General features: G+C 44.1%; 1 protein-coding gene across 1 annotated transcript in view; it reads right to left on the bottom strand.

Moving 5' to 3' along the window:
• Positions 1-9,940: 9,940 nt before the first annotated feature.
• The window catches only part of LOC126183277 (translation initiation factor IF-2-like), a 59,709-nt gene continuing 46,126 nt past the window's right edge, over positions 9,941-23,523 (bottom strand). Inside the window, exon 2 of the mRNA XM_049925100.1 lies at positions 9,941-10,194. Within this exon, the coding sequence (XP_049781057.1) occupies positions 9,941-10,194 (254 nt within the window). The remainder of the gene's footprint in view (positions 10,195-23,523) is intronic.

Raw genomic sequence — 23,523 nt, 5'->3', positions numbered from 1 at the left:
ACTGACATGCAGGGTTCATGGATTCATGAGGTTGTCTCCTTACCCGTACACGTCAATCCGCTAGATACAATTTGGAACGATACTTGTCCGACCGGGCAACATGTTTCCTGTCATCAACAGTCCAATGTCGGTGTAGACGTTCCCAGGCAAGGCGTAAAGCTTTGTGTCGTGCAGTCATCGAGGATACACGAGTGGGCATTCGGCTCCAAAAGCCCATATGGATGATGTTTCGTTGAATGGATCTCACGCTGACACTTGTTGACTACCGAGCATTGAAATCTGCAGCAATTTGCGGAAGGGCTGCACTTCTGTCACGCTGAACGATTCTCTTCAGTCGTTGTTGGTCTCGTTCTTGCAGGATCTTTTACTGGCCGCAGCGATGTCGTAGGTTTGATATTTTACCGGATTCCTGATATTTACGGTACACTCGTAAAATGTTCGTACGGGAAAATGCTCACTTCATCGCTACCTCGGAGATGCTGTGTCCCATAGCTCGTGCGCCGACTATAACACCACGTTCAAACTCACTTAAATCTTCATAACCTGCCATTGTAGCAGCAGTAACTGATCTAAAAACTGCGCGAGACAATTCTTGTCTTATAGTATAGGCGTTGCCGAACGAAGCGCCGTATTCTGCCAGTTTACATATCTCTATATTTGAATTCGCGTGCCTATACCAGTTTCTCTGAGGTTTCAGTGTATTTTTTAAAAAAAAATCCGTTGATTGTGTTAAGACTCACGCACCCAGCGTTCCGTACAAACTTAATCACGTATGTAAATAGTTCATTCATCGTTGGAATCTCGACTACTTTTTCCTGTTATCGTTATCAATATCGGCGAAATATCGGTCCCATGTATTTCAGGACCTTAGAGAACAATTCCAAGATAATTTTCGGATTTTTTCCTTAATTGTACTGTGAAACCTTGCTTCTTGCCACAGTTCGTGATTCTAGATCAGCGGGAAGTACCCTACAATTTGCGATGAATGAGTTTGCGAGTATAAAAATAGTACTAAAAATTCCCTTGAACTACAGCCAAAATTAAAGTCGTCACCATTCCGGCTAATAGTAAATTTGTATCCTTAGACACAGTTAATTTATTTACAGGCATTCCCATTCAAGACACTACTGAAATTATTGAGGAGAATCTTTTACAACACTAGAAAGTCAGTGTACAATAAATTAATGAGATAATTAGCTTAGTACGTCTGACACTCTCCTACAACTGTTTCAAGTTGAAGATGAATTTTGTTCACAACCGAAGGGCACTGCCATGGGTAGTCATATAGCGTGTACAGTCACTGAGACTTGTATTAACTATCTTGAAATTCAGTCCTTTAAGAATTTCCCCAACACAGCTAATAAAATTGAATCTTGTTGTAGATACATGGATGAGACGTTAGTGTTATTTGGAGGATCATTCAGTGACATTGACATTCTGTTAGCACAACGCAAATAATGAAATGATCGTATGGCATTGTTGGCCGGGAGGCCCAATGCCGGGGAGTTCTGCCGCCGTATTGCAAGTCCATTTTAGTTGACGCCACCTCGGGCCAATGACGATGAAAATGATAATGATCGAGACACAACACACAGTAACCTGCCGGGAATCGAACCCGGGCCCCTTCCGTGGCAAGCGGAAACGCTACCGCTACGCTGTGGAGGCGGACAGCTCAGTACTGTAATATGCATACTAACATTAATTTTCCACGGCGTTAGAAAAAGTAACACGCAATTAAGTTTTTGTATCTTATTATAAAGAACGATAAAGGTGTTCATAGATTTGGCCTCTATCGTAAGCCCACTTGCACTGATAATGCCATCTGCAATAATTACTGCTATCAACCAATCCACAAGAAGGCATTATTTCATGCTGTGTCTTACATAATAATCAGTATTTCCCTAGAACTAGCGAACCTTAGGCATACAGCACACAGTAACGGTTTCACTGCACAACTGACTGATAAATGTTTGTTGGAAAATTATTCGATCATAGTACTACTGAGAAGATCGTATTGCAGAAAGAGGAATAAGCTAAAATTAAGTATTTGTCCCTACCATGCAGCAAATCTGTTTCTAAGAGAATAGCTGAACAATTTCTTAACAGCAAAGTAAGAATAAGCTCCCGTATTGACAACACGTTAGGTCTGACCATGCGTCATTCTATCAAACATAGTAAACCTTATACACAATATGGAGATTATAATATTATCTGTAGAGAACGCAATAACTTTTATGTAGGACTAACTGGTAGAAGTTTTAACATTCGTTTTAGAGAACACAGTAATACCAGAGAAAATTGTAAATCTTCGTTTGCGATTATACAGAAAACTTTTTAGAAATTCTCCTAAGAATCGGAAAAGGGAGACAGAATAATTGTTTAGAAGAGACCGAAATTTATAGCGCATTTAGAGAGACCAGCCAGAATACATTTTGATTGACAGACTGACCTTAAAAATACAAAATTCCAGGACTGCTTCAGGAACATCTTATAATCTAATGTTTTTAAATATGATTCATTTAAGCCGTGTTAATCCTTGCAAATATTCTAAACAATTTTACGCTTATTACTACTTAGCTCCTGTTTCTTCTCTACATTTGTGTATTACATTCGATCCTTTTGCTTATGTGTACCACTACTTTAATCTATATCGGACATTTTAAACCGTCTTTTGTACTTGTATTTTGTAATTTTGTTTTATTGTGATTTGATAATCACTTCATCTTTTTACGTAATTTTAACCTATATTCTCAGTATCATTTGTGGATTACATTTTTATGTAGTACATATTTCTGTCACTTTTCTCCTTTCTGCGCACACATTTCACAAACCACATGATATTTATTCCACGTATTAGCATCACTGACTCCATAACTCATACAACGAGTGTATGTTTAAATTTCTAGCACTTTTGTGATCCATTTACCATGCCTGCTTCACGAGCTCTAAACCCATTATTTCATCAGCTTTCTAAAGTGTGTAGTATAGGGAACAGCAGATAAATTCACATGACCACATTCATCTGCTGTCAAACTGCATTTCACAAATTTATATTATTCAGTGTGTTGCAACATACCACATATATAGCTTTCAGATTTTCATTTTCAGTGTTTGTCAATTTCATAATTACATGTATTATATATGATCACTTGCTGGTTTCAAAACTCTGGAAAATGACCACGTGCCTAAGTTGTAAACGCAATGAATAACGTTTCAACAGCCTACAGCGGAATAATTTCATTTAAAAGTTTCACGAAAGCTGTGGACCCATTGATTATCAAGTAAAAATATGTGACATAAATAGACATATCTTTTAACTGCATTCACTTAGAAACTTTAATTTTTTACACTGAAATGGGACTGCAGACTTTAGTACGTGACATAAATTTCGATGTGATACGCATATCTGTTCCAGAGAAAAAGGGACTTACAGACGGACGGGCAGGCAGCAAAGTGATCCTATAGGGGTACCGTTTTTATCGACTTAGATACGGAACCCTACAAAGTGTCAGACAGACAGCATGCCCCTCTAGCTACATGTTCCATAGCTCTCCAAGGCCATTTACTGGCTCCCGGCAGCAACTGCCGCGACGGCACTGCGCCCCCTCGCCCTTTGCCGCAATCGCCGGCTACTGCCTGTCGCTTTGGAGCGTATAAAACGCCTTCCTGAAGTTGAGCGATGCTCTGCAAAGACTGTATACAATTTCCATTTCACACTAGGTATCAACGTAGGCGTACGACCAGCTTTTAATACCATGATGGTGGTGATGTTCGCCGCAGCACGTTTACTATTATGGCGAAATATGGGAGAGAGTGTCACAGGAATGATACAGGATTTGGGCTGGAAATCATTAAAATAAAGGCGTTTTTCGTTGCGACGGAATCTTCTCACGAAATTCCAATCAGCAACTTTCTCCTCCGAATGCGAATATATTTTGTTGACACCGACCTACATAGGGAGGAACGATCACCACGATAAAAGATATACGTGTTCATTCTTTCCGCACGCTATACGAGATTGGAATAATAGAGAATTGTGAAGGTGGTTCGATGAACCCTCTGCCAGGCACTCAAATGTAATTTGCAGAGTATCCATGTAAATGTAGATGTAGATGATGTTTGGTTTGTGGGGCGTTCAACTGCGTGGTCATCAGCGTATGAGTATTGTATTGCACTAATATGTCATGAATATGGATCAGAACTGAAATCATAGTTCGTGACCCAGTTAAAATACCTCACTCCATTGTTAAATGATGCAACTAAATTCATGGTTTGTGATGCAGATAAAATATCTCAGTCCATTGTTACTATAGCGCTTTATATCTCGTCTCTTTTCCTTTTAGAGGCGATTCAAAAAAATGGTTCAAATGGCTCCGAGCACTATGGGACTCAACTGCTGAGGTCATTAGTCCCCTAGAACTTAGAACTAGTTAAACCTAACTAACCTAAGGACATCACAAACATCCATGCCCGAGGCAGGATTCGAACCTGCGACCGTAGCGGTCTTGCGGTCCCAGACTGCAGCGCCTTTAACAGCACGGCCACTTCGGCCGACAGAGGCGATTCCTCACGCAAGTTTTTATCTGGAACTCGTATGTTTCCGTCAGTCCACAGTGAGTAACTGCGGTGTTATGTGTTTTACTGTCCTCGTTTGATTCCTTACGGTAAACATATGCGATAAACTGTGTGACTACCTTGTAGTGTGTGCTTTGTAGCAACGCAGGCACACAGCACATTTTCAGGTCCAGGAACGGATAAGTGAAGAACTCAACGACGATGGAAACTAATATAAAAGGTATTCAGTTGGATTTAAACCAACGAAATTGTCAATTTTCGAAGCTATCCAAGTAGATGGAAATTGCTAACTCTGGTGTCAGCAAATATCTATATGCAGTGCCTAATTTTTACTTCAGTGATTCACTTGGCAGGCACTACCTTAAGCGTCATAACTGCCCCTCTGAAATGTGGGCCATAGGTGACAAACAGAAATCAAATTCCTGTCGCTGACGCTCTATTGGGAACACTTCCGAGAGGTTTGTGTAGTGGCAGCTTGGTATTCACAAAGAAAACATCTAAGACATCGCAAACTCGGCTCAGGAAGCTGTGTTTTAGTGATGCATTATCTTGTAAACCTTTTTTTTTCAGAATTCTTCAAATAATTTCTTCTACCAATTTGCAGCTCCATTAAATAAAATGAAAATATCAGATTTGAATGAAATGGTCCCGAGGCCAATTACATGTGAGAACTCAGAGCAACCTTGCACTGCAAGACATAAATCGAACCACGTTTTTTTTAACTTCCTGACAGATTAAAAGTTTCGTGATGGTCCGAGACTCGAACTCATAACCTTTGATTTCAGCGGGCAAGTGCTCTTCCGACTTTTTCTTTTTAGTGCTCTACTGACATTTTTTGAAGTGCTCTACTAATGTTTTTTTTTTATTTTGTAAGGAAGGTAAGAGAAACAGTAACCTTTATTATTAACAAAACCGTAGTACATTCTCACAACAATATAACTGCCCGGGAAGGAACTTCGCTGCCGTCCTACCATGCAGCAGGAATAACAAAAAAGTGTAAGTGTGGCCACTTCCGGCACCCTTAAAAATATTTATGTATACCTGTATTAAAACAAAATTGAAAGAAGCATTCCACTGCTAAGTGTGCAAGTGTTCAGTTCTGCGTGGAGCGCATACTCTGGTGGTTTTCGTTAGCTGATCACTTTACTTGGTCGTTTCCACAAACGACAGCACCGACGCTCACCTATGGGCACCCAGCACACCCCAAGTATATCGCGAGTCCGCAAAAACCGTTCCTAGAAAATTTGCATTCCAGTCCTTGTACTTTCGTAGCCGCTATAGGTTTGTGTGTCCGTCTTGCAAGTACTGCCAAGAATCCAGTGTATTCAGATATGTATCTCTATATAGGTAATGGACCGTCAAACCTGTGATCCACGCTACTGCGTTCGTCTTATGACGCGGAAAATACGATTCCCCTGGAAAAAATACCATTTAGGAAGATATTGCTGTATATATAGTGCGCCGCATGAACGCTAGGATCTTCCTTGCCAGAGTCCAGACTACCTACGCCTCGCCTAAGCTAGCCGGTGGTCGTCCGTATCCAACATGCCGCATTGCTAACACATGGGCGAATCCGCCAAATGTATTGTGTACTTTTTGTCATTCGTTGGGGATTTCCGGTTCACTGTAATGTATCATGTTGACCTGACTGTTGTAGATGGGCGTGAGTGGTGTACCGTACCACACCACTTGCCAATTAACGGCAGGATGTTCCCGTTCCACCCTGTTCCGGGCTGTCTGACGAAGAAACAGATGGTACACGTCATTCGACAAGTCTGATCGGCAGGTATTCGATCGGCCAGCGACGTTTTGATACAACTGACCAGTTTGCGCATAAAGATCTTGCAGTCAGTATTAAGGAGGGTCAATGGGCGATAATCACAAAGTCGTTAGCGGCCACATGGCTTGGGAATCGGTATCATGATCCCTTCCATGAATTTTATAGGACCAGGTACTTCTTGCCACAGGAGCTCATTAAACATGCATAACCACATCGGTGTCATAATGGTCACAAAGGCGCGGTAAAATTCCAAGGGGAATCCGTCGGGGCCTGAGGAACTATTGCGGGCTCCTCGTGTAAGCGCTTACTCAAGCTCCTCACTCGTAATTTTAGATAACAGGTCCGTTTTCCAGCTGAAACACATCGCGTTTGGGGTCTCTTCCAGCACGTTCCCCAGTTCCCTCTGCCCCCCCCCCCCCCCCCACATCGCCTGCATGGAATCTGCTACAATGATCCGGGAATGGCTGTGCTATGGCCTTTTGTGTTCAAATGCGACGGCCATCGCCGAGTTCGATCTCATTTATTAACGTCCTTCGTCTTCTTCTTCTTTCTTTTAGCACATAATGCATCGATGGAACTTCGTTGGGCAGGCAGTCCTGCGACCTAGCACGTATCATCGTACCCGCCATTCTTAGCGTCGCAAGTTGTTTCAACTTCGCCTTCACTCTGTGGACGGCCGTCTGGCGTTCTGGTGTAGGTGGTTGAGCGAACAGTTCCCGCAGAGCCGTAAAGTAAAAGTCAGAGGTCGTGAGCTGCCATCGAGAAACCCCCTTCGCATATCCTATTAACGTCCTCCGTAAAGCTGGCTTCGCGCACTCGATCCACCATCGTAGCAAAGAACTATAAGAATTTCGTCGACGGAGGCAGCCATGTCACGTGTCCTCCAACATGCGTCGGCTTTCTGCATCACCCAGGTGGGAGACGTTCAGCTTCCAGTCACCCCTTCGTTTCATTCCCTCTGTCTAGCAAGGGTAAACGTACAAATATATGTCTCATGGTCTGTAAACACGGTCGACCATATTTCTGCGTCCACCGTCGTCATCGCTAACTCCCTTGAAACATAGATCCGATCCAAACGGCTAGCGAAGTGGCCCGTAAAATATGTATATCCTAGTTGGTCGCATTACTTCAGGTCCCATGTATCAACTAATTGCACGCCGTTGACCAGCTCCCTAAGTTCTTGGCTAGGAGTATAGTTAGGATGCTGACCCTTCTTGTCGAGCATAGAATTAAAATCTCCGCTGAGTATGCAAGCGTCGTATCGTCCCCGGAACAACGGCGTAACCCCATGGGCGTAAAAATCTTCCCTTTCCCTTCTCTTATCAGAGCCTGACGGTGCGTATATTTTGATCAAACGTATTCCATCTAAAGTTACGGTCGTACCACGGGCCGAATGCAAATACTCTACTTCATCTGTACGTATCCCTTCCTTCATTAGTATCACAGTGCCAACGCCTCTCTCGTCACACGGGGAACAGTAAATACCGTAACCGTAAAAGTCAGAGAGATGAAGCAGCCTGGCTTCCTGTGACAGCGCTATGTCTAAGTCTGCAGCCCTTATATTATCATTGACCATGAACCGCAATTTACTTTCAAAGAATGTTCTTAAGAATTTATTTTATTTACTAGCGATTCATGAAGAACATTAACACATTTAATCACAGTATGTAAGCATGGAAGTAGTTGCCAGGGAGTAACTGATGAAATCATAACCAAATTCCTTTTTAACAAATGGGAATTTTATTCACTTTAATAGTGCCTAAAAGCATTTTTTTAAAGAAACAGATTTAAAATTATAATCAGAAAGCACCCTCTAAATATCAAAGTTACAATTTATTCAAAGGGAGAAAGAAACAAGTTTTGACTGTATGAGCTTTCAGGCAGAGAACCTTCTGCTCCCTTTTGACACGGCCGTAGTTACGACCGCTCACAACAGCCTCTGAACGACTACACTGGTGCAAATCTGCAACACACCAGATAACTTTAAACTAAACTTAACAATTTACACAAGCACACAAACTATGCACTCCCCGTAGGAGGGATGGAAATGGTACAAAACACTAACAATTAAAATATTAACCTTGCCACCGAAGGTGCAACTTGATTTTAACTTCTAAGAAAAGTCTTACGGTGAAAGGGTGGCAACTTTATATACTAAAATGATCATTTAAATAGAAGCCCATGAAATGCAATCTTATATAAAATTCTACAAGGTTGGCCAAAAAATAGCTAAGATGCTTTACTGTACACAGATATCGCCTCTCAAGATCTTAGGTAGTAATACCAAAATTTCCAAAGATCAAAACATATTTCAGGTATTAGGCCGTTACACTCCAAGCAATAAATTCGTTAACACACCAAATCCGACAAACATGACAGAGACAGCTACTAACGTACGGTAGATTGATAGGGAGATTGCCAAACAACCCGAACAGCAGGTTGCTCTAACCCGCCCCTACTCCACAAGGGAGAGGCGGACCACCCAATTTATAAACAACCACCTTCCCGGGTGGGAAAACGGAGAAGAATGGTTGGACGACCCCAAAGCAAAACGGCTGGTGACCTCTCCAAGAAAACAAGTAGAATTTAACAAGAGTAAATCAAACAACATATCACCAATCACTTAACTTCTAATAAACTGCGATTTCTCGAGAAGACCTGGCGCAGCACCCCCAAATCGCTCTCCGGAACCGTCCGCTGCCAGCCGCTCCAACGATACAGGAAGGCGCGCCGGTCTCCTGTCTCACGGCGTCGCAGCTCGCTCCGTCCAGACTGATGTCGTGGGTTGACTTCTGTTGCTTTCATGTCGACAGCGAAATCACTACTCCTCGCTATACGCCGCGGCCCACTGGACTCACGTGGCGATCTCACATGCGCCGACGCTCAAGACGGACAAGTCATCTTGCGTCTCGGTGCGCCACCGACCAACCGATCGATCCAACCACCAATGACCATTGCCTGAGCAAACTCGAGCAGACTGGCGGCCTAACGCGCAGACTCAGATGCAGGAACTAAGCCCCGACCGGGCGACCACTCGCTAAGTTCTCTTACTGGCGGAGAGGAAAGACTCTCATTTCGCTGGCTTTAAAGGTTGATCCGAACGACAGATATACTAGCACTCCGAACGACAAACAGACACTAACTGCCTAACAAATGCGGTGGAGAGACAGACTAGCAAGCTGGGGACGAGAGACTGACCCAGACTGACCGACTGGCGAGCTCATAGCGCCCCTTAAATGCACGTGAACAGGCAACGTTTCCCCTTTCCCACCAGAGGCAGACACCAAAGATGCGATTGCTACAGCGGCGCCACCGCCAGAAACGGAGGGCGACTGCATCACACTACGGGCTGCGGCGCGCTCTTCAAAACAGCAATTTTTACCATGGTTCAGAGCATCTTGATTTTTACCGGCGTCCCAATGCTACTGATGTTAACAGACCCTGTCCGATAAACTTGTGGCATGGCTGTCATCGTAGGTAGGGCACTTTCGGTCGCTAATTCTTCCGTGTATAGGCTGCCTTCTTTCTAACGTTGCCCTCCGTCCCCTCATGTGGTCCACCTTTATTCTGTGCACTCTTCCGGTCTTACACCGGGAGAGTGTTGGGAGCAGTTCCTCCAGCATCATCTGTTCCCCGCGGGGGTGGGTATTGTGACCAGCACCCCAGCGTTTCATCGTTGTCGTGCGTTGTAGGAGCCGTAGCCTCCTCAGTAGGTTGTTGCCGTCGATCGGACTGCCCCGCTGTTTCTGGAGCATCGCCATCGGAAGGTCGTGTCGCTGTCCCGCTGGCCAGCCCTGCATCCACGCTAGGCCATTCTTCTGTATCCATGGTCGTCTGCTCTGTACCCGAAAACGCCTCAACATTGCTTGCTGGATCTGGTTTTTCGTTCTCCACTGACGGGAATCGGTGCTACCATTGCGGTAGGGGCGTTGGCTCTATCTACAGTATTTGGGCACGATGCGCTCTCCCCATACATAATACAAAAGCTTCGTGATGCATCTGCTGCCTGGCTGTCTATTAAACCTGAAAAGAACAAAATGTCACAGAAGTTAGCCCTTTTTCCACATGCGACTATTTTGGGTTGAGAAGTGAGGGAATAATGTTCAAAGTTCCATTAGATGGGTAACTTCAGCAGACAGCAGAGTTGCGTTTTAAAAGAATTTAGCAGTAATTGCTTTCGAACTCGCGACATCTTATCTATTGTGCACGATACTTACCATTACGCTACTAGCTGACACATAGCTACAACACCTCCAGAACTGAACAACAATTCCTCCAGAACTTCTGCATACCACAGCGCTGCGAGATAATGCAAATGGCCGGGTCTAGACTTCTGAAAGAAACAGTTACAGCTTTTTTTGCACTGCACGACGTTTTTTACAAACAGATAGCGGAATAGAATAGCTCAAGTGGAAAGGAACACTTCCTACTTAAATTTCTGCATCCTACACTGTTTGCAGTTCTATGTAGGTGGTAGTTACGTGATTTTATTTCGGTGATTGCAAAATAGAGTCGAATGTATGCACTGGGTAGCCGAGGCAGCTAGTTTATGGTGATTCGATCAACCAAGTAAATGAATTTACTGAACATGCTGCAATTTACTACAGGGAGCCTGTGTGTCAGAATTCTCATCCAGTGTGGCGCAACGCCCTTACAACAGAATAATGAGTCACAAGAAAGAGGGTTTGGTGGTCTGTTGGACTGATGGTAGGTTCTTATACCTATGGTCTGGGTTCGATTCCCACTTCTGTCAATGATTTTAGATAGGGAGAGAAAGGTTCCATTCTCTTCTGACTACACCAAGTGAAGAAGACATAATGGCAGTGTGGTCTGAAATTCACATTAAAGATGATGTTCGTTGTCTGCCAAGTAGACGTTAGGTTGAACGACAATAAGGTCCGGAGTGGCGACATGTAGAAGCTCTATCGCCAGTAACCTTTCTTATACTAGTTATTTATTTCTAGTGACGAAACAAACGCTATGTAGGGTCACAGGACACTTATTCCATTTTTTATCTGAGCTTCTGTATGTCGATAAAATTGGTTCTGAACTGAGAATGCAACTCAGACCGCCCTTAACGCGGAATTTGATCCCTTAATGACAATACAGCTCGGCTACAATTTGTTGTTTGTTCAAAACTGCAGATTTCTCAACATCTACACATATTGCGCGTGAATGGGTTCGAATTCCGGCCCGGCAGTAAAGATTTCATTATGTATTATCAAGCTCTAGCATGGGAGCACCTATCTGCTGGTGGATAATAATTTTGATGTTTAATGTTTTTTCATTCGTTGTCAACTAGAGGCCGTCAACTGTCGCCGTATTCCCGCTCGTTCTCGTAACCGAGACTGAGCAGCGAGAATTCTGCCTGCGAGATTATCGTGTTCCGAGAGCGCAGTCTCGATAACGAGGCGACCCGACACTTTCGGCTGGCCACCTTCAGCGCCGCCGGTCGCATGGGGCCGTTCCGAACGCGGATCGTACTGTTTGCGGCTATCCGAGTTACAAGTATGCTAGTAAGGAACATGGATGTGTGACATGTCACAATTGTGCTGGTACGTATGAATGCATTTTGGGAGATTTAAGACACATTTCGGTTGAACGAATCAAAACTGAGACATTCGAACAAAGCCAGTCCACGTAATTATAAAAGTAAAGCTCCCAAAGTTTTTGAAAAGTGCTATCTGTGGTGGCATTCAGGTTACTCAGAAACTGTCATGTAACGGCGACAAGAGAAATCGTGAAACCTTATGATAAAGCAAGAGATAACGACTGTAAATTATTTTCTACGTGAAAATGCGCTTATCGTGGCCTCTAAGCTAAGCATTAACACGAAGTCATTTCTTGCAGTCGCAAGGAAAACTAGCCACCCACTTTCCTGCCTACCATAGATATTAATATTGAATTTTGTGTGTGTGTGTGTGTGTGTGTGTGTTTTGTACTTACGGTTGTTTATAAAGTGACGTCTCATTTTACAAATGTTTCCTATTTCATATGTAACTGCGAACACGCAAGATTTCCTTTCGCGGAATTAGTTTTGAAGTTTATTGCCTTTATGCTTGTGTTTATTTCTTCCTCTTTATTTAGCTACTATCCCACTGTTTCTTCACTCTTGGACGACTTAATACAGTTCATTGTATTTACTACGACCTGCGTCAGCATTAAAGATTGCCGTCAACTACGGCAACGTTGTTAACATATCTGTTTCAGAGTTAATTTTGTAACGTTTACTATCAAAGCTAACTGTGTAACTTTTGTGTTTTATTTTGTTGTAGGCCCTAGTTCTATATAAGATATTTCACTTTTGTAACAACGCTGTACAGGTAGAATGTTCGAGATGGCAGGTGCTTTGGGCTTATGAACAGTCTTTCGCAGGCTCTGTAGCTACATACTTGGAACGCTTGAAGGAAACGACCACCTTCTGAGGTGCTCCACTTTTCAGGTCATAGGTGCTTAATGTATTAATCACTGTATGTAGTTACCGTTTGTTATCGTTTGATACCCTTCTGTTAACCATCTCTGCCTTGCAATTTTATTTTTATATGTTGTGTTTTCTGACTGAAAATATACAAATCACAGCAACAGACATAAGAAAAACTACAAAAAGCCGGATCAACCTGTTGCTAAGGCTGAAAGAACCTTAAGATTACGCTGCTTGAACTTAACAAAGAGAAATGCGTTATGGAATAATGTTCTGAGGTAACTCATCACTTAGAATGAAAATACTGATTGCACAATAGAGAGCAGTAAAAATAATATGCGATGTTCACTCACGGAAATCATGTAGGCACGATAATCTTCAAGGAGGTTGGAATTTTAACTGCGCCGTCAAAATACATATATTTTCTAATGACATTCGTTATAAACAGCCCATCACATTTTGAGAACAGTGTTGTCCATAGGGAGAACACTAGGTGGAAAAAAGATCTTACCCATTGTTAAAGCTGTCAGTGGCTCAGAAAGGAGTTCAATATGCAGCAACAAGTATCTCTGATTACTTGCCCAATAACATAAAATGTCTGGCAGGTAGCAAAGTGAGTTTTAAATCGAACTTAAAATTCACTTCTCCTGGACAACTCCTTCTGTTCCATTGAAGAATGTCTATTAAAAAGTTGGTAGCCAGAGAAAAAAAGGCTCTCTTTCCACATCATTTCCACAAAACAATCATTCAAATGATCTATGGAACATTTAAGTAACTAACTGACCAACCAAAGACTGTTGTACCGGCAGTCCTACAGTAGCACCCAAAAGAAAAACGATTTAAAGCAGCAGCTGAGGATGTGATCCACCTGCTAAACAGTACGTTGGAATAAATTTGTTATTTAGTGATGAAGTAGCGTCTTGTACACAACTAATTTTCTTCTACTCAAGCGATGTAAACGACCGTAGTACACAATAATAAATTCACTTTATTAAAGGAAAGTGTACATATTCGAAACGAATAATGTAGAATATAGTTTCGCAAATTAATCTGAAACCTTAATTCAGCAGTCCCATTTCTGAAGATATTGCACTGCAGTTGAGTCTGTTCTCCTGTTAGAACCATAGTTATACAACAATTTACATTACTTAGTATGAAGTATGTAATATTAACTGCATAATTGTGCAGTCATTATCTATCACTTCTCAATATTATATTTGATTACGTACACACCTCAGGAAACCAGTTGCCTTTGCTTCTGTGATTCAAATTTAGCTTATTTGGTTCTCTTGTTGTTATGGATGATGAGAATATCATTAACGCGATCGGAATCTAGACAACTTCTTTTCTGAGTCAGTACCAACCCTGCCTTAGTAAAATTTCTTTCACTCGAGGCACTACCGGCAGGTATACAGAAAACCTCTTTGCTGAGTTTCGACAGGGCACACGAATTTGTTTTCCACCATGAAAGAAGGTCTGTGAACTCATCGTTTGGACTCTCCATGTTCATATATCTCTCAACCTCATCTTTCAATTTTGAGGTGAATGTTCGCCAATTTTGAAATTTTTTTGTGGGAGAAGGCACGACATCTTTGGTTACGTTCTATCAACAACGTTTTTTAACATTTTTCGGACATCTTGATGAATTTTTTCTCTTCTTTCTTCGTGAAAAACTAATAGTTCCTTGAAACAGGGATGCAAGAACGTTGCCTCGTAATGAATGTCCTGTAGTTCATTTAGAACTTTCTGTTTTATAAACAGTTCTGCCCTTTTCTTTAGCTTACACATTGTCACATCGTCGGTTCCAGTTTCGCAGAGACCTATCAGTTTCAAAATTCACGACACTACAAATGGTCGTCTTGGTTCATTGTCTCCTACCAAATCGTCCGTGGACTTTTTGAAAACGTTCAGAAATTGAATAACGCTTTCCACAGTCGCATTCTGATACGACGTCATCATCTCGTGTTTGCTTGAATCACGCGAAACGGTCTCTATTTGGTCTTTCTGTGAATGGAATGAGTCTAACATCATGTACACACTGTTCCACCTGGTTTCTACATCATGATGTAAGGTTTTATCTAATCGCGCGACTAAGCCAGAACGCTTCATAAAGCCTACTAGTTTACGTACAGTCAAGATGGAGTCATGCACTGCAGGAATCTCATCCATTAAGGAACCTTCACTGAATGTGTGTCTCAGTGCTGTGTTAATACAGTGCATCACACATGGGAGTCGTTTGTGTACTTCTAGTGCTTTCTTGAGGTTAGCTCCCTGACTGTAACGAAAGTAACTTGTCATAGTTCCGAGTACGTTATCTGCAACTCTGCCATTTGTTCATATATTTCCGTAATGATTTGTTCACCAGTCTTGGCGACATCGGGGAACCTCGTAATTAAAAGTACACTGTTTTTTAGTTTCCATTTGTCCGTCGACTCATCAATAAAGCTGGATGTGACAGTCAGGTAATGGGTCTAACGATAACTGTCTGTCCACAGATCGCACGTCATTGAACACAGGTTTTTACCAATTGCGTCTTTCACTACTGGAATAAGTTCACTCCTGACTTGATCAGCCAATTCCTTAATATGTCGTGCTACAGTTCTCTGGGAAGGTAGTACGTCTTGGGCGGTGATTTGTCTATGTTTTGCTCCTGTATTTATCAGTTCTTGAGCTAAGCTTATGAATCCTTCACCACTTACCCTATTAAATGGTCGGAGGTCTGTTGCACACATTAAAACACATTTGTCCCTAATAGATATTTTATCAGCACTGGCAGCTGCAACTCTTGACAAGTGTCGATTATCCTTGCATTTATGTCTGTTCATTTCAGTTGTGCTTCCTTTGTAAGCAAGCAACGCTCCACAATTTCCATTTTGGCACTGAACGTAACCAACTGGAAGATGTGTATCTCTTTCAACAACCACCTGAAACAGTCGTAATAAACACCTTCATGTATGTTTCACGAAGACAATTTTTCTTTTCTTTTACGGACACAACAAACGTATCAATTCATTAAAAAATGCTACACAAACGAAGCCATTCGATTAATCAAATACTATCACGTATCGAATTCGGAAGCTCTGTTCTGTAATTATTTACTAATAACTGAAGGGCTTACCTTAAATTTTTCCCAGTTGGAACTGCCACTCCTTACTCCCACTTTATTTGTCAGAATGTACGTCCCATCAGCAAGTTTCTTCAACAAAACATCTTTTGTTATGGTAGTCATCGCATTGGTCCCGGTTCCGGAACCACTCATGCTGAGTTTAGTCCCGTGTCAGTTTACTGCCTACCGCTACGTTACGATGATACGAGTCTCTCGGCCAGCTCGCGCTCTCGCAGTCTCGGGCCGGCACCCATCCTATTCCACAATTCTCGTCTCAGCTCAGTTTCGTAGCGTGACGTCAGTCATCCCCACCTCACGCGCCTGTGCCAGCGACAATGAGCCGCGTACTCAGCGAGACTGAGCAGCGTTTTGAAGAGCTCTATTGTCAACACTAACGATATCGAACGTTTTTGACTCCCAGTGAGGCACAGAACTATTTGCGAGATCACTGTAAGTTCAAGATGTTATTCCGAGCTGCTGGTGGAGAAAAATTCGGTAGCTGACGTCTCTTTGTGTATAGTCAACAACGATATGTGTGGGGCTCTATTCCCAGTGAGCACTGAACTTTTCGTCATATTATTTCCAGTTCAAACATGCTCACATGTCGCTGCTGGTGCAACAAACCCACTTTTAACGTTCGTTTTCTCTAGAATGTAAAAGCGATAGGTGCCGGGTTGGAGTCCTGGGAAGGAAAAAATTAATGTTTCGTCTCGTCATTTCAGTTAAAACATCTAGCTACTGGCGAGAAAATCCGATATGTCACAGTTGGTTGTGATTCGATATCAATCCGATTAAGTTCTGGGTTCGAATCCCTGTCCAACACAAAGCTTTGCCCCACGGCCATTCATGTAAGTTACTTGTGAAAAAGAAATAGATTATAGGACCTGCTAGACAGCTGCGGTATGCCGGTTGCATACGAATCAGGCGAAATGCAATTCAGGTCGTTCGGATACTTTTGAGTATGACTGTACATCCCCTCCTCGCTTCCGCTTGAGAAGGGATGAGGAGGACAGTGGAGCTGTTAAAGGCAGTTGATAATCGTGTAGCGCCTATGATCCTCCAGCTCTTCTAAAGATACGCGTGTTATTATTACGCACGCTACAATGCTGAAAGTGTTCAGATACACCAGGCTACTTACTTTAGTGTTTCGCAGTGTTCTAGCACATATTATTTACTGATTATTGTTTTAGCAAACAGGTGTATTTAATAATGATTTTAAATTAATATCTCCATAAGTGTGAAGTTTGGTTGCTCAAGCAAAATGGACGATGTAGCGTGGTCCTCAAAAGATACAAATATATCAGGTGGTAAATGTGCACTGAACACAAACATCCACATGGAGGATTTCGTTTTTACGGGAAAAGTGACGCTATCAAACAGGGACAGCCTACACCACGCCTTCCGCATAAAAACTCCGTCTTCAGGCCACGAGTGGCCTACCGGAACCATCCGACCGCGTGTCATCCTCAGTGGAGGATGCGGATAGGAGGGCCGTGGGGTCAGCACACCCCTCTCCCGGTCGTTATGATGGTATTCTTGACCGAAGCCGCTTCCGCATTTAAATACAGTAACTAATAATTATGTTGGAGATTTTCAAAAATGGTTCAAATGGCTCTGAGCACTATGGGACTTAACTTCTGAGGTCATCAGTCCCCTAGAACTTAGAACTACTTAAACCTAACTAACCTAAGGACATCCCACACATCCATGCCAGAGGCAGGATTCGAACCTGCGACTGTAGTGGTCGCGCAGTTCCAGACTGTAGCGCCTACAACCGCTCGGCCACTCCGGCCGGCTGGAGATTTTCAAGAATCTTGTTACTCCTCTCACTAATGGTTATTGGGCTGCAAAGAGACGCAAAAATTGTACTGTTGACCATGTGTTTTGTTTTCTTCCGATGTGTCTCTGACAAAAAAAATGGCGTGAGTGACATGAACAATTTCAACAACTTATGAAAACGGCGCGAAAATTCAGAGGCCCGCATTACATCTGTAGGACAATCAAGTTTCTCAGTACAAGGACAGATTCTTGTTCGAACGTTGACTTAATACTAAATGTTGAGAAGCATAACTAAAAAGTGAAGAAAAATAGTCATACTGTAAGCTGTGTAACTGATGTCACATCCTTGGTGCCGGCCGCTGTGGCCGAACGATTCTAGGCGCTTCAGTCTAGAAACGGGCGACCGCTACGGTCGCAGGTTCGAATCCTGCCTCGGGCATGGATGTGTGTCATGTCCTTAGTTTGGTTAGTTTTAAGTAGTTCTAAGTTCCAGGGGACTGATGACCTCAAATGTTAAGTCCCATAGTGCTCAGAGTCATATGAACCATTTTTCCAAGGTGCACAAGAACTTCCTTTCAGAGCACAAGATGAAACAGAGGACAGTGAAGTTCGGTGTAATTACGTTGAACTGTTACACTTAATGTCACAAAAATGAATGTTTGTCAAATCGCTTGGAGACTTCTATTGTTTTTCAAGGTATCTCAAGTGACATATAACATGACCTCATCAACTGCATTGCTGAAGTCATTCGTACCGATTTTGCCGTCATCGCTGGGCAACTTAACGAGTTGCAAAATCTTGACTGAGGCAAATACCCCTCAGCTCTCTTCATAAATTGCTACACTACTGGCCATTAAAATTGCTACACCACGAAGATGACGGGCTACAGACGCGAAATTTAACCGACAGGAAGAATATGCTGTGATACGCAAATGGTTAGCTTTTCAGAGAATTCACACAAGATTGGCGCCGGTGGTGACACCCACAATGTGCTGACATGAGGAAAGTTTCTTTTTTTTTTCCCCGAAGGGGGCGGGCTGGCAGCAGCTTAGTATGCCGCTCTTCAGCCTACAGACTTTGTTAAAAAGATGAAGAGAATAAATAATAAAAACAGGCGATAAAATCGGAGACTTAAAGGGTAACATGGTGAATAAAAATCGTGGAACTTAAAACAAAGAACAGAGGGATAATGATGCTAATAAAATACATACGAAGCAGGCAGGTAAAACAATAGACAGACAATTGAAAAAACACGGCGACAGTCTGGTTTCTGTTCGTAAAAGACATAAAATTCACACATAGCGACAGCATGGTTTCTGTTCGCAACACGAGAAAGACGAACAACACTGAACAGTCACTGGAACACTGCACTAAAAAGTTGGCAAATGTGACATACCACAGCCGAGAGCAGGTGGGGGGAAACTGGTTAGATGATGGGAAAATAAAAAAGGGGGGAAGGAGAGTAAAAGCGAAGGGGGGAGGGAAACGGGAAAGGGGCTGATGGAGGATAAGGACCCATAAGAGGGGTTGGGGGGCGCTGGGCAGACGCGACAGGGAGTGGGGTAGGCAGGGGAATACAAAAGGACTCGGGGGGGGGGGGGGAGAAGGGAGGTAGGGAAAGATTTAGTGGGGAGAAAAGAGGACGGAAGGGGGAAAGAGGGAGCCCAGGGAAAGGACAGAGGAAAGGAGGGGGAGTGGGTATCAGAGTTGATAGGAGGGGTAAATTGAGGGAGCGAGGGCATCATCCGGGAGAGGGTGTTGATGGAAGACACCTTGGGAAAGGAGATGTAGGGTGTAGAGATGGAGGGTAGGGGGGACACAACGGTGAAGACGGGGCAGGGGGTGGGGATGGGAGAGGAGAGGAGTAACCAGGGGGTGAGGGGGTTCAAGATGGCGGGAGGTGTAGAGGATGCGGATATGTTCGAGGAATAGTAGGATATGGGGGAAAGAAATGAGATCATAGAGGATCTGCGTGGGGGACGGGAGGCGTATACGGAAGGCGATGCGGAGTGCATGACGCTCAAGGATCTGGAGGGACTTATAGAATTTGGGGGGAGGGCAGATATCAAGGCAGGACTGGCATAACAGAGGATGGGACGGATTAAGGATTTGTAGGTGTGGAAGATGGTAGAGGGGTGCAACCCCCATGTCCAGCCAGAGAGGTGTTTGTGGAGACGGAGGCGGTTGGATTGGATGGAGCGGAGATGAGGGATCCAGGTGAGGTGACGGTCAATGGTGAGGCCAAGGTAGGTGAGGGTGGGGGTTAGGCGGACAGGACGGGCACAGATAGTAAGGGAGAAATCCAGGAGCCGGAAGGAGCGAGTGGTACGACCTACGATTATTGCCTGGGTCTTGGAAGGGTTGAGTTTCAGGAGCCACTGGTTACACCATGCAGCAAAAAGGTCAAGGTGATTCTGGAGAAGGCGTTGGGACCATTGGAGGGGTAGGAGCGAGGGCAATGAATGCGGTGTCATCAGCATATTGCAAGAGGTGTACTGGAGGGGGGGTGGGGTTGGGGCATATCTGCCGTGTACAGGAGGTAGAGGAGAGGGGAGAGGACAGATCCCTGGGGCAGGAAAGTTTCCAACTGATTTCTCATACACAAATAGCAGTTGACCGGTGTTGTCTGGTGGAACGTTGTTGTGATGCCTCTTGTAAGGAGAAGAAATGCGTGCCATCACGTTTCCGACTTTGATAAAGGTCGGATTGTAGCTTATCGCGATTGCTGTTTATCGTATCGACAACGTTTGCAGCAGCATGGACTATCAGCTCGGAGACCATGGCTGCGGCTACCCTTGACGCTGTACTGTGTCCAGACTAATCGCCTGCAACTCTCGCTTCCCGCGAAGCAGACCGGTACAGCGGGCCCCGGACCGAGTAGGGGTCAGCCTGCTCGGTCGTCCCGGAAACACAGACGCTTCCCAGAGACCACCAGGAGGCGTCCACGGCGCCGCAAGAGGTCGCTACAGCCGCGGACCTCTTTCCTTCCGCTCGACACGTGACTGCAAATAGAGGGGCCATATCCATGCGCCAAGCAGTATATAGGCTGGCGCAGGAGCCTGGCGAGGATCGCCTGTTTTTAATTATTTATTCTCTAGAACTTTCTCACAAAATCTGTAGGCTAAAGAGCGTCATACTAAGCTGCTGCCAGCCCGCCCCCTTCGGGGGGAATTGAAATTCAATAAAGAAAAAAAAAAAAGAAAACGTGGCGAGGCAGTTGACGCCGAGCGAGTCCACTGGTGCCATCGCAGCCGCCGCGTCATCGTCCACCACCGCCAGCGTACCGGAGCCATCCTCGCAGGGCCTCTAGTCGTCCTCGGACTCAGGTGAAGGCAACGTGGACTCTGCGCAGCTCTTCACCAGACGCCCGGGTCTAGGTTTGGTGAAGTTGTATGGTCACTACAGACAGTTTGTTTGGAAGAATCTCTGATTTAGTTATTGGTAGGCTTGGAGGATCAGTCCTACCTCACGAATATTGTTTTGTAAATTTTGAAGAAAGACTTTAGTTAAAATAAAATCGCTATAACTCACACTCTGAAATTTTGCTATCAGCGGACGGCGGATATATTACGCTGCATCACAGACAGGAGTACCTGCGATTGTGTACTCAACGACGAACGTGGGTGCACGAATGGCAAAACGTCATTTTTTTCCGATAAATCCAGGTTCTATTTACAGCATCATGATGGTCGCATCCGTGTTTGGCGACATCGCGGTGAACACACATTGGAAGCGTGTATTCGTCATCGCCATACTGGCGTATCACCCGGCGTGATGGTATGGGGTGCCATTGGTTACACGTCTCGGTCACCTCTTGTTCGCATTGACGGCACATTGAACAGTGGACGCTACGTTTCAGATGTGTTATAACCCGTGGCTCTACCCTTCATTCGATCCCTGCGAAACCCTACATTTCAGCAGGGTAATGCACGACCGCGTGTTGCAGGTCCTGTATGGGCCTTTCTGGATACAGAAAATGTTCGACTGCTGCCCTGGCCAGCACATTCTCCAGATCTCTCACCAATTGAAAACGTTTGGTCAATGGTGGCCGAGCAACTGGCTTGTCACAATACGCCAGTCACTACTCATGATGAACTGTGGTATCGTGTTGAAGCTGCATGGCTGTATCTGTAAACGCCATCAAAGCTCTGTTTTACTCAATGCCCAGGCGTATCAAGGCCTTTATTACGGCCAGAGGTAGTTGTTCTGGGTACTGATTTCTCAGGATGTATGCACCCAAAGTGCTTGAAAATGTGATCACATGTCAGTTCTAGAATAATATAGTTGTCCAATGAATAACCGTTTATCATCTGCATTTCTTTTTTGTGTAGCAATTTTAATGGCCAGTAGTGTATTTTCATAAACTGAATTTAGTAATAAAATACATTATTCAGTATTATGCTAGAGCGTGATGCGACGCAATGACGGATAATCAGAAACAATAACAATAATAATAATTATTATTATTATAATAATCTAGGATATAGACAAAAATAGGAATAGATAATACAAATATTAAAGAACTAAAAGAAAAATATAGACAAAGACTAACAAAAATACTGAAAACAGAATTGACAGCAAGAAACAAGACAAAATCTATAAATACTTATACTATACCAATATTGACCTACTCATTTGGAGTAGTGAAATGGAGTAACACAGACCTAGAAGCACTCAATACACTTACACGATCACAATGCCACAAATATAGAATACATCACATACATTCAGAAGCAGAAAGGAATGAGGAAGTGGATTTATCGACATACAAAACCTACGTTATGGACAGGTAGACAATTTAAGAAAATTCTTTCTAGAACGAGGAGAAACTAGCAAAATACACTATTTTTTCTTTATTGTTATTTTAAAACCTGTACAACAGGCAGGCTGTCAGCAGCATTCTACGCTGCTCTTCAGCCATAGAATACACAATGAGAAAAAACAGTGAGAAGACACATAAGTTACAGAACCGTGGGCAATAAAACAGTAGTCACATAAAGAAAAACATGGAGCCGTTCACACTCGACGATAATCCACACTGAAAACTGTTGATACGACGCACAAACACTGAAGATGACGATGGCACTGGTGAACGATGGAGTGTGACGGTGAACACTGAACACTAAACACGACGGCACACACGAGACACTGATGGCTGTGATCTCTGGCGCGCGAATGTCCACTTAGCGTGTGCGAGTCCGGGGACCTGCCAAGAGGGGAACAAGGGTGAGGTGCGGGGGAGGGGAGAACAAGGATGCCAATGGCTGAGGATATGGGGGAGGAGGAGAGGGACAGGGGAGAGGAAGCCCAGGGGAGGAGTGGGGAGAAATGGAGCAGGGAGGGAAGAGGGAGAGAAGGTAGGGAGGGTGCCCAGAGGAGCAAACACAGGAGGAGGGTGGGAGGATCAAAGTTGGTAGGAGGGGTAGATGGAGGGGAGGAGGGCATCATCAGGGAGAGGCAGCTGGCGGAAGCCACCTTGGGAGAGGGTAAGGAGGGTGGAGAGATGGAGACCGGGTGGGACGTGGGAGTATAGGTGCGGCAGCGGGCGGGGATGGGAGAGGATCAGGGAGACTAGCGGGTGAGGAGGATCGAGTTTATGGGAGGTGTACAGGATCTGTATCATTTCAAGGAAAAGGAGGAGGTGGGGGATGAGATCGTACAGGATCCCCGTGGGGGAGGGGAGACAGATGCGATAAGCGAGGCGGAGAGCATGGCGTTCAAGGATTTCGAGGGATTTATAAAATGTAGGGGGGGGGGGCGGAGATCCAAGCCGGATAGGCGTAACAAAGGATAGGGCAGATGAGGGATTTATAGGTGTGGAGGATGGTGGAGGGGTCCAGACCCCACGTACGGCCGGAGAGG

The sequence above is a fragment of the Schistocerca cancellata genome, chromosome 4 (assembly GCF_023864275.1).
Source record: "Schistocerca cancellata isolate TAMUIC-IGC-003103 chromosome 4, iqSchCanc2.1, whole genome shotgun sequence".
Lineage (NCBI taxonomy): Eukaryota > Metazoa > Arthropoda > Insecta > Orthoptera > Acrididae > Schistocerca > Schistocerca cancellata.
This window is presented reverse-complemented; position numbering and strand designations above follow the sequence as displayed.